Source organism: Akebia trifoliata, chromosome 15 (assembly GCF_017979445.1).
Source record: "Akebia trifoliata isolate Shusen 1 chromosome 15, ASM1797944v1, whole genome shotgun sequence".
In the NCBI taxonomy this organism is placed as follows: domain Eukaryota; kingdom Viridiplantae; phylum Streptophyta; class Magnoliopsida; order Ranunculales; family Lardizabalaceae; genus Akebia; species Akebia trifoliata.
In genome coordinates, this window is record NC_141389.1 from 1,722,510 (window position 1) to 1,734,737 (window position 12,228).

Below are 12,228 nucleotides of genomic sequence, written 5' to 3' on the forward strand. Positions count from 1 at the left end.
TCGCGCCAATGAACATTTCCCGCGTTTTTCATGAATCGTTTCGCCCTCCCCAAATCCAATCGACATTTGACCCTAATTTATCTTCTCCAACCTTTCGAAAACCCTAATCCCCAAATCACCTCTCTCTATCTCTCTCTGCAACTCTGCAATCCCTAGAAGGCGAAGATGTTCTACTCGCACACGTTTCTCGCTCGAAAAAGCCCTCTCGGAACGGTTTGGATGGCAGCTCATCTCCAACACAAGCTTCGCAAATCCCATGTAGCAGTTACTGATATTTCCTCTTCTGTTGGTTGGTTTCTCTTTCTCTCTCTATTTCACTTATTATTTTTTATTATTAGGGTTTTGAGATTGAAGTCAAGGGTTTGCATTGGATGGTTATGAAGATTTGTCCTTTTGATTTGCATCTTTTCGATTTATGATTCTTAATTTGTTCAAGTAGTTAAAGTTTCATTCATGACTGATTAATGCTACAAATTAGTGCTAATTTTAGTGGAAATTGTAAAATTTCGAGATTTTATTTTGGTTTCAAGAGTTTTTTTTTACTATGTCTTATACACTTTTCCTGTAATCTTGACTGAAAATTGGGCAATTTTTTCTTTTATCTCGTCTAGGATCATAGTTGATGAAAAAACTGAAATCTATTACCCACCTTAGTTGTTGTTGTTGTTTTTTTTTTTTTAAGTTTCTAAATAGATAGAAGGGTAATTAATAGAATACTACAACTTTGCCACGTGGCTGACTATTATTGGTCTGAAAATCTCTACAAGAAGATAGAGAGAGGGGAGAGAGGTGGTCAGCACATGAAGCCTATTGGGGCTACTACACTTAACTGGATGACTAACCTGGATTCATTCTGTCTCTAATCAATTTCATGAAATGTTATTTTTCAATACCCGATCATTGATTTTATGGTATATTTGTTAGTTACGCAGAACTAAGAATTTTGTCATCATTTTGCTTAAAAAATTATTTAAGGTTTCATTCCTAGGATCCCTACATTGTTCTTTGTGTTCTTTTTACTTGAACAAAAGAATTTCAGCAAGTTTTGATTTACGTGCCTTATTGAGTAATGGGGAGCGGTAGCGACCTCGTCAGTTGTTTGAAAGAGCAAAGCGAACGAGTCATTTGAATGAAGAGGTTGTATTATATTAAAGTAAAACAAAAGTTTTTAAAACTTAAATAGAGTGAATTTTTTTTTTTCTAATTGGATTCATTGGGGGAAAAAAGCAACTTGTTTGTTCATTGGACCAATACTACGCACTTTTCAAGCGTAGACCTCAAGAAAATGGATCAAGTTGCATCAAAAGTATTTCAAATGGGAGCGGATCCTCTGTAGTGTTTATCAATGTTTAGAATGTGCCACATCGTCAAGATAATAACATCCGTTTGTTTAAATCTAGTAATTCAATGGCCGCCAATTTTCAAACATTTGATCAGTCCCAAATCCTACATAGGAAGCACATGCATGAAATCAACATGATATCGAAATCAATTTTGAGGAGGATATCAACAAATTGAGTTGGGAAAAATAGGCATATTCAATGGAAGGGTCACACTTTTTTTATTATTCATTAGGCTTTGGCTATTTATGTTGTTTATGTCATTTCTATGGAACTTATTTTGAAAAAGAGTCCGACCCAACTGACTATTCAAAGAAATAAAGACCTGTATGATTTGCTTTCACTTAGGATGATCTTCCGAAAATCCCCAAAAATACTTGGCATCATCTGTAAGGATGGATGGATAAAGATAGAAGTCAAGCACAAGGCAAGTAGATACCAACAAGCACACACCTAGAACAAATCAAATGTTGCCTAGTATGACCAAGTAAGCTTGTCTTATCAAGCATCTGTGTAACGTGTTGCTTTATGATGAGTCACGTACAAACTACAAACTTGTGCTATGTAAATTGCCATCACATCGATAAATGTTCTTTGTGCATTTTCCCAATCACTATGCCTTCTTGTATTGCCAGTGTGCATGTATATAGGAACTTTTCAACAAACATGATCATGACACCGGTCTAGTCTACCTTTAATTTCAGCATCTCTCCATTGACTCCCTCCCAATAATAGATCGAACTTTCACCAGCTTCACATGTTAACAAATATTAAATTCCTTAAGATCATCTTTCCCCTCCATATTCACTACTAGTCTTCTCGAAAGCTTTCAAATGTCAACTTCCATATGCCAATAAAACACTCTACTAATTACATACCTAGGAGAACACCTGGTATCTTTAAATATGGCACAATTAAAAATCTAGTCGATATTTCAAAATCTATTATAATCTTTATGAGAATATGATTTGGTTTATCACCATAAACCTTATTACGATTTATCTATCTAATATTCTAAACCTGCATCACACATACTTCGAGCCTTCTTGTTTTAAGAAAACAGTAACCATGTTTGGAGCTGGGCCTGTAAAACAAATGCATATAAAATTTAGCTGCCATCACTTCTGATTTCAAGATAATTCTTTATAGTATAGAAAGATGCAATGGGTAATTAATAGAATACTGACTCTTTTGCCACGTGGCTGACTATTATTGGTCTGAATGTCGCTTCCAGAAGATAGAGTGAGGAGAGAGAGGTGGCCAGCACATGAAACCCATTGGAGTTGCCACATTTAACTGGATGACTAACCTGGATTCATCCCGTCCCTATTCAATTTCATGAACTGTTTTTTGTTTTTCAATACCCAATCATTTATTTTATTGAATGTTTATCAATTATGCAAAATTATGAATTTCGGCCTCATTTTGTTTTGAAAATTCTTTAAGATTTCCTTCCTAGGACCCCACATTGTTCTCTCTGTTCCTCTCACTTCAAACAGAAGAATTTCAGTAAGTACTTTTTTATGCGTATCTAATCATTTTCAATAAAAAGAAGATATGCATGTCAAGTTTTGATCCCCATGCCTTATTGAGTAATGGGGAGCGGTAGCAACCAAGTCAGTTGTTTGAGTGAGAAAAGCGAACGAGTCATTTGAAAGAAGAGTCCATATTAATTATTATATTAAAGTAAAATAGAACATTTTAGAACAGTGAATATGCTGCTTATGCTTTGAGTGAAAATATTCCTTACCATTTTCCTATCCTAATTTGATAGTATATTATGTTAGCCTTTGTTCCCCTCCCCATAGAGTGGAAAATGGGTCTAAACTGACCTATTTCATTTGTTGGAAAATACACATTCATTTTCTTCAGTAATGCCATTATTATTCTCATTCTATAGTTAATATCTACTTTTCTTCACTGTCAATGTTTCTCTCAGATTGCATTATGTTCCCAGAAGTGCCCATCGCGCTGCGATTATCAGGGCACCTTCTGTTGGGTGTTGTTCGGATATATTCAAAGAAAGTTGACTATCTCTACCATGACTGCACCGAGGCATTGACCCGGATAAGAACTGCCTTTGCCTCAACACAAGAAGTCAATCTACCCGAAGATGCTAGCTATGCACCGTTCCACTCTATCACTTTGCCCGAGACTTTTGAACTTGATGCTTTGGATTTGGATGCTGAATTCCACTTTCAGGGGTAAGATTTGGTTTGTCAGTACCAAGCATATGTTCTCTTCTAATCTTATTTTATTATATATGTCAGGGTCCTGGATAATCATCTCAAGTCTCAGGAAGAGATTACAATGACAGGTCTTGTTCTTGGCATACACATGATTATTACTATTATGGTTTAAAATATCAGAATGTATTTTTATTGGCCAAGACTGATATGAAACATTTAGCCCGGAAAATTGAATGTTTTCGGGTATGTATCGATTTGTACCAAATGTATTGGCCACTAGTGTATTGGTTTTTTCATTAACCGAAACATTCAATCGATACAATAAACATTCAATCAATATGATATTTTAAACAATGATTACTATTACTGATTCTTTCTGATTAGGAATGATTCGTATTTTTTATTTCAAAAGTGGTTATAGTTGATGTTGTGGGATTGTCATGTTCACAGATCAGATCCCAGTTGAAGGAGACCCTTATATTGCTTTCTTCATTAATGAGGTTAAACCATTGTTGTCTGAGTTTTCTTCATAGAAGCATAGATTTGTGTTGTTTCTGGTCTTTGTAATTTCACTGTCAAATGATTAAATTTTCAATTCCGTACAGGATATTAGGATGGACAGATCTCCACCGGCAGATATTCCAGAAATTGGGGTTAGAATAATGGAAGAAGAGTATGTTTATTCTTTTCTCTGAAGATTTTCTTAGCATTTCTCTATTTCAAGGAACTCTACTTAATATCAGCTGCTCTTCTTCCAGTGTTCCTTCAGTTCGAGCCGACAATGGTTTGGGTGTTTCAGATCCTGGTACAAGTAATCATTCTGAAGAATCAAATCGTAGGCTTTCCGAAGATCGATTCAATCAAGGCCTTCCGGAAATTGAAGTCATGCGTGATGCTGTTCATACCTTCGGGTCTGACATCCTTCCAGAATGGCAAGATCTTGGTAACAATATTATTGATCAGCCCAGGCCATTCGAAGATACCATGAATGAAAAGGAAAACCTTTCTCCAATTCTGGAGGATATGCCAGTTTCTGGTGGACAATCTCTGCCATTTCAGTTAAATCAAGACACACCAACCAATATTGCATCAGCAGAGTTTCTTGATAATTTTGATCCACTTACTGCATTTGGTACGTCAAGTTGTCTCATTATTATTGTTGAGGTTTTATGTTCATAGTTCTCCCTCTCTCTAACAGATCAGTCTTTTGGAGTAGTTGGTTGGTTAACATGGTATCAAAGTGCTAGGTTCTTGTATAGGTCACGGGTTTGATTCTTTTCACCCTTATGGGTGAGGGGGAGTGTTGAGTTTATATTTCCTCTACTCAGGTGTGTCATACCCCTGTTAAGCCCCGTGTCCCTCTTATATTCATAGTTTTCCCCCTCCAACAGATCAGTCTTTTGGAGGAGTTTGGCTAACATGGTGTCAAAGTGCTCGGTTCATATAGGTCACGGATTCGATTCTTTCCATCCTTATGGGTGAGAGGGAGTGTTGAGTGTAATTTTTTTTTTCTACTCTTGGGTGTCATACCCCAGTTAACCCCGTGACCCTCTCATATTCATAGTTTTCCCCCTCTCCGAGAGATCGGTTTTTTGGAGTAGTTGGTTGGTTAACACTAGTCTTTATGTTGGAGTTTCATGTTTCTTGACCCACCAAAGGTCAAATTGCTTCTTTTTTTCCTCCCTTTCTTTCATTTAGTGACTTCTATTTCTCATGACCAGGGCATGGATCGACTGAGATGGCCATTCAACCAACTCCACCTGTTGAGAAGAAAAAAGCAAAATCAAGGAAGAGGAAACAATTCTTTGATGAGTCCGTCGTGTTGACCAATAAGTAAGTATTAGTCATTTTAGTCTTAGTTCACAATCCGTACGAATTCCTTGTTGGTACTTGTTATTGATTCATGGAAGATCATGGGCATGTTTGATTTTATAGATTCATGAAGCAAGGGCTTAAGGATGCTAGTAAGCTAGTCCGCAAGCGAAAGAAGCTTCCCTGCTCGGATTTAGAATTTTGGAAGTTCAACAAGAGGTCAAAGATGGATCAAGTCTTCCTTGAGCCCTCAATTTCTGGTGAGTGGCTATTTACTTTGCGGCATGGATCATGTTGCTTCCCGCAATTTTGGTCCAAGAAATTCGTTTGAGAATCTTGACACGTATCTTTTTTCAGGATTGTGTACAAATCTTCAAAGTATGTTCAAGAAAGACTTCATTCCTTCCAAAATTCATACAACTCCAAAGGAGAATGTTTTACCCGAAGCCAGTGGTGCACGATCTCCTGCTCCAATGCCGGATCCTGATATAGAAATAGAGCTTCTTCGATTTGAGGAAGGCAATGTGGACAATTCTTTTATCCCTGAATTCATTCCTTCTCCGTCTAGAAGAGATGAGTTCACTCCCATCCCTGCCAGCAATTTAGGGTCAGAGCCTCGTACTGAAGTACTGCCGACACTGGAGACTGAATTACGATCGACACTGGAAAATACAGCCTCTACTGAATGGCTGGGTTCTGAGATGGAAACACCAATGACTCATATAGAGGAGCCAGGCATGGAGGGCACTGGTCTTTCAGATATTCCAGAATTACTAAATTCTGCAGAAGCAGAAGTGAGTTATTTTTTAAGGCGTGACAATTTTCCTTTTCAATGGTTCAAAAACACTAGAAGGTGGCATGTGCAAACGCACATGAGTCGAAAGGGCTTATTTGTAATTTAAAATATTAATTATGTGGTGGTTTGAAGATTACATAGTAAAAAAGGATATTTATGTAATTTTGAAAACTAACAACGTGATTTTCAGGACATGCGACCGTGTGATTGCGATTTTTTAGATTTTTACCAAAATAACCTTGATTATATAAAGTTTAATTGTTAAGGTGGAGACATTTTTAGAATCCAAATTTTGGTGTTGGACCACTTCTACTCTGCATTCTCTCACTATAATAGTAAAGAAGTGTTCTCCATATATATATTTTTTTTGGGAGGAAATAGTTCCAATTGGTTCACTTAAGCACAAAATGATTCACGTTTCTGATTCCTGTCTTTTATCTTTCTTGTAGGACCTAAATTTTCTGGAAGCGGATAACACACCAGCTGGTACGCTGTGGAAATCTCATGATGACTTGTGATAGACATTGTTTCTTGGTTAAAAATGATTATTTATTTATTTTTTTGTATAAGAAAAACTTTATGTTTAATAAGCATTCATTCCTATAGGAGGACGTGAAGACAATGAAGAAGTTGATACATTATCTGTGAGGACCAGGTAGTACAATTTCTTGGTTGAATGGTGTTTTACTATCTATTCTGGTCTGAATATATTTCTATGTAATTTGTTTACAGGGCTGTGGCTCAATATTTGAAAAAGCAGTCTCCTGTAACTGGACTCTCGAAAGGTCAATTCGGTAATCTTAGTTTAAACAAGATCCTAGAAGGAAAAACAAGAAAGCAATGTGCTCGTATGTTTTATGAAACATTGGTAAAATCATTCAAACTTTTATTAAACATTTTCATCTCTTCATGTTGTAGAAAATTTCTTGTTATGTACTGTCCTTTTCTTATTAATTTCTTGCTTTCTAAGTTCTCTTGGATTGTTAAAACTTGACATCTGAAACCATTGAGGCTGCCCTTCTTGATTAATTTCAGTTATTCTGGCTTCATCAGTAGGAGAGTACTGCGGTAATATTGTACTATCATGAGATATTAGTGTAGTTTTTTCTGCCATAAATGTGTTCGAACTCTAGTTCATTGTCAATATCAAATCAGTTTTAACTTAACTAAAAGAGCTTCTTTCTTAAAATTCAACCCAATTATATAGTCAAACTCAAATCATCCTAAATATGACATTTTTTTGTTAATCAGTCTCCATAGCGACAAAAAAAATCTGCTCACAATTTTAATAGTTTTTTATTAAATCACGGTCGTGAAGTTTTGAAAAAAGCTTTGATTAAAAAAAAATACAATTAAACGACATTTTTTTTGTTGAAAAAATTTCAGATTATTTTTATTTTTAGCATTTATAAGTGTTATTTTCATCATTTAATATATAAAATACATTTTATACTTAAGAAATTAGTTTTATTTTTTAATTTATACGATGTTTACATTTTTTTATATTTTTATTTATTGCAAGCTTTGCTACTTGGATTCTTCAAAATGGAGTCTTTATTTTGTCAAATACTTTAGTATGATTATATGAATGTCTGTATCCACAGCATATCAGTTGTGTCCTTATTATATCCGGGTATTACGATCTCCAACCGGCACATATAACTGTTGCAAAAGGTTTCATATTATGTAATATAATGTAATATTTTTGGATTATCTACTCCAGTAACTATTATCACTCATTTGTCCGGTGATGAACGCATTGTAGTATGCTTGATCTTTTCCTAAATTTTCCCTATTTATTCTTTTTCACATACCATAACTCTTCTCCCACAGAATTGAACTTACAAATATTGGGTCCTTTTGTTGTTGGTGTCCCATTTCTCGTATCGTCACTTTCCGGAATTAGTTCAGGCTTGTGATGAAGTTATATCGGGTGCACTGCTCCCGTTTCTTGTTTGAGTGTTGAGATTAGTGATCCAAAGTTGGTACTTTTCACTATGCTTCATCGATTTTGGATTTTTCCAAAAACTATAATTTTCTATGTTGGGTTAATTGCAAAATGTTTCTTCAATCTCATCAGCAACTATATTTAAGCTGCTCTAAGTGAAAACAAATAGAAATGCTTGGCATTTGTATGCAGTTTCTTATCTTTACTAGTCAATTGTAGGTTCTGAAGAGTTATGATCTTATCAATGTACAACAAGAAGAAGTGTATGGTGATATCACTTTGTCGTTGACTTCTGCGCTCTCGAAGGCCAAAATCTGATTTGCCATTATTTCTCTAATACACATGGCAGACACCCCATACTTAGGTAAGAGTAACTATAGTCCATCATGTTTTGAGCAATTCTCTGACACTTGATCTTTTATTAAAATATCAAAAAATGGTTTCATCTCAAAATTATTTTAACCACTTTACTCATTAATCTATCAAATGTTGATTAAGTGTGGAGGATATAGGTTGTTTAGGAAGAGAGAATTGTTGGTTCCTCATAATCATTTCTCTTTCCTATCATGATAACTCTTCTTCCCCCACCTTTTTAGCTTTCAGGGACCCGATTCTATTAGGATTTTGCGAGTCCCTCTCTCACTAAGCCTCTGTTGTATTTGTGGGAAATTTGGGCTAGTTTAGTCTGAATCAAATTGTCTTACCCATAAGAAAACCAGTTTGAGAGTAACTAAGATCGCCATGTTGGATCCAAAACTCAACTTAGAATTCAAAACTTCAATTTCCTGATGTTGGAACTCCAAAAACTGAATCCTGTCTTAATGTCTTCACAATTTGTGATCTTATGAGGTCACAACACCATCGAAATAATAAAAAGGCAAAGATCTTGGAAATTAGTTCACCAAGCTTTTTTTTTTTGCTTACTGCATGAAGTATCTGAATGCATGTTCAAATTATTTTTACTACCCAAAGTTTGGGTTGTGTATCATGGTTTTAAATCTTGTCTGACACCGAGACGAGTTGACTAGTCATCTCAAAGACATGGTTTGTTTTAATTCCAAGGCATTTTTTTAAATATTGTTCGAGACGACTCGGTCTCATTCATGGACAAGATGAGATGTCAAGACGAGTTTTAAAACCATGTTGTGCATGCGTTTAGAGCCATTCTAAACTGACTTCCTACAACACTGCTAATGTGGTGGTGTGCACAGAATCATAGATACTTTTCCTCGAGATTCTGTGTTTTAACCCGCCTTCTTGGGAGTTTTGAAGTAGTGCTCTAGAGCTCCCGCTTCTGGACCCCTTCTGATTTCCTGCTTCGAACTTTTAACTTCAAGTTTCTTGAATAACATTAGAATTCACATCTGAATTTGCAGAATGAGTTGCATAGAAGAAGAAACAGAGAGAAGGAGTTTTGATCGTTCAATCAAGGTCGAGATCGAGAACATACCTTGTCTGACCATTCTGGTATCATTACAACATTATCAATGTGTCTCTGCAATATTAAGTTAAAAGGTGAAGCTGTCTTCTACAAAGCTAATCTCGGCGTAAATATTTTCTAGCAATGTTACAGAAGGTGATGCAAAATTATTGTAATTAATTAGCATGTATATATATTTTTTTGCACCATAAGTTGAGCTGAACTGTGAATGTAACAACAATTTGTTGTTTTTTTGTATTATTTTCTTACATTGAAGTTAAGGATTATCAAGGGTTCCTTCTCTTTTTCCCTTATAATGTCATGCTTCCCCTTGAATTCTCAAAATATTTTGAATTTTATTGCTGATCAGATACCAACAAGGCAACAATTAAACTTTTTATATATATATATTGAAATTGGAATTCTCCCCCTGCTTATGACATGTACATGCTCTTTGGGGTAAAAGGGCAAAAGAGGAAAGATAATATATTGGAGGGATGTTATTGAGAAAGGAAGTGGGGAGACAATCAAGTTGAAGGGGGTGAAGAGAAAAAACAATAAAGTGGGGTAGTGTAGATCCCATTCTACTGGAGTTGGAGTGGGATTTATCGTCTTGTTTTATTATATAAATTTTATTATTATATAATATTTTATTGAAGGTCCTAAAAGAGCGAGAAAGATCCAAAAGAAAGTTGATGGAGATAATGTCAGAGGGGATTGATGGATTAAAATTTATGTAATTGACCCCAAATTTGTGGAATAAGGCTTTTTTATTCTCATTATAAAAATTAAAATTTAGAATTAGAATTAAAATTGAAATGTTTTATAATATTATTATGATTGCCATACTATTATGTAATATTATCATTATTTTGAGCCATTACCATACCCATTGTCATTTTTTAAAGATTTGGTTATAAGAAGAGTTGTGATAATCTGACTTGGGCACGTTGCATGCTCAATTGACATCCCTAACGTGATAGGCTTGGAAATTGTAGATTTGCTCTCTTTGCGACAAAGCCCCACTTTTTTATGGGGAATCGTAATTTTGTACCCTGAGGAGAGTAAATCTACAATTCCCGAGCTTGTCACGTCAAGGGTATTGATTGAGTATGCCACATGCCTAAGTCAGATTATCACGATTCTTATAATAATGTTATGAAACAAAACATAGAAAGATAGTTATAACGAGAGTTTTGAGTGTAATTTTTTTATTTATTTAAATTTTGTGATGAAGTGGTGTGAAACTTGCCACATAAAAATGCTCATGGCAAATCAAAGAGATTTCTTCAAGCCTAGTGCCACAGCCAAGTCCTCGTATAATTTTGAAAAGAAATCTTTTTTGATGAACTCGAGGATTTTCATCGGCAATATCAAGCTCCATCTTATCCATGTGTGGTTTTGTAGTCTCAATTTTCTTATCTATATAAAAAGGGACCAACTAGTTGCACACCACTAACTTGTTGGTTGCACTCTAACATTAAAAAATTGTTTATTTTTTTATTTTTTAAAATTGATTTTAACTTACTAATTGCACTTCATTATGATAATTTTATAATTTAGGGGTTATTCATCTTCAATTCCAACAAGTTTCTTAAGCACGTTAAAATCATCAAAACCAATCCTTTCTTAGTTTATCACTCTGGATACATGGTGATTACAAGGGGTTTGTGATATTTGCACATGGATTAAACTGTACAAAAGTGATTAAACTAACAATAATTTATGTGGGTATGGTTGGAGAAGAAGAAGAAAAGGAGTACAATATTTTATTATTATTTTTGACATGGAATCATCCAAATGAAGTGTGAAGGGGAATTTTTAAGTAATTGAACGCAATTGGTAATTAGTGGTGTGCAATTAGTCGGCCCTTATAATAAAATAAGACGACTACCCCCTACTTTCCCTTTCAATCTTTATCTCCCAAAAAGAACGAGGACAACTTTCAACTTTATTGCCCTTTTTCTTATCCTCCTTTTGAAGAACACTCCTAATTTTATTGTCTTTCTTCTTCTACCCACCCTATTTTTCAAGAACTCCCCCTTTTAACTTTATTTATTACTTTTCATTTTCTCCCCCCCCCCCCACCCCCCATTTTTTTAATGATACGCCTTAAGTTTTATTATCCTTTCTCTTCTCCCCATTACCAGTAATACCCCTCAATTTGATTGTCTTTCCTCTTTTACTCCATTAATCTAAAAGAGGATGCTATGCTATCGGCATGGATAAACTCTAGTATTTTAATAAGTAAAAGTTGTCAAAGCATCTCCAATAATACTAACTACACTAAAAAGCCTCTTTTCTTGAAAAGTAGCAAAAATTACTAATATTTTTCTAGCAAAAAAATCCATTGACTACGAATTCTTCAGCATTTTAGATAATTTTATTTAACCTATTCCATCTTATGAGATCTTGATTTTTCCTCCTTAATGTCTAGTCACTTTGCCTAACTCAAAAATCTTTTCTAGTTTTTGAGGTTGAAGATGAGGGTAAATTTTTTACACTAGAGATTGAAAGGGATGGGGTTGGATCAATGGTTTTTGGCTAGAGCCCGAAAACGGGGGCAGTATAGCGTTGTGGACCCATCTCAAATATTAGTCGAACCTTGGAGTGGTGTGGAAAATAATTCTTTGATATGACATGTGTCACCTTGAGATTTGAGCACTCCAAATGTGAACCACATGTAAAGTATGAAGCCCTACGACCGAATCTAAATCTGAGTT

At 35.0% G+C, this 12,228-nt stretch overlaps 1 protein-coding gene across 2 annotated transcripts; it reads left to right on the top strand.

The window, feature by feature from the left end:
* LOC147383839 (sister chromatid cohesion 1 protein 3-like) lies at positions 1-9,816 on the top strand. 2 transcript variants are annotated; one of them, XM_086426720.1, is made up of 14 exons: positions 1-289; positions 3,280-3,544; positions 3,611-3,657; positions 3,980-4,029; positions 4,135-4,202; positions 4,288-4,661; positions 5,251-5,362; positions 5,465-5,601; positions 5,699-6,135; positions 6,587-6,623; positions 6,744-6,792; positions 6,870-7,005; positions 8,305-8,449; positions 9,462-9,816. In XM_086426720.1, the coding sequence occupies exons 1-13, from the start codon at positions 166-168 to the stop codon at positions 8,401-8,403; spliced, it is 1,935 nt and encodes a 644-aa protein (XP_086282846.1). In that variant the 5' UTR covers positions 1-165; the 3' UTR covers positions 8,404-8,449; positions 9,462-9,816. The 2 variants fall into 2 exon arrangements, with proteins under 2 accessions (XP_086282846.1, XP_086282847.1); XM_086426721.1 differs by lacking the exon at positions 1-289 and adding an exon at positions 1,140-1,827.
* Positions 9,817-12,228: the final 2,412 nt, after the last annotated feature.

Coding starts and splice junctions, on each gene's coding strand:
- LOC147383839 (XM_086426720.1), top strand. CDS start 166: ATGTTCTACTCGCACACGTTTCTCGCTCGAAAAAGCCCTCTCGGAACG. Junction 4,203..4,287: donor GTTAGAATAATGGAAGAAGA/GTATGTTTATTC, acceptor CTCTTCTTCCAG/TGTTCCTTCAGTTCGAGCCG. Junction 5,363..5,464: donor TCCGTCGTGTTGACCAATAA/GTAAGTATTAGT, acceptor TTGATTTTATAG/ATTCATGAAGCAAGGGCTTA.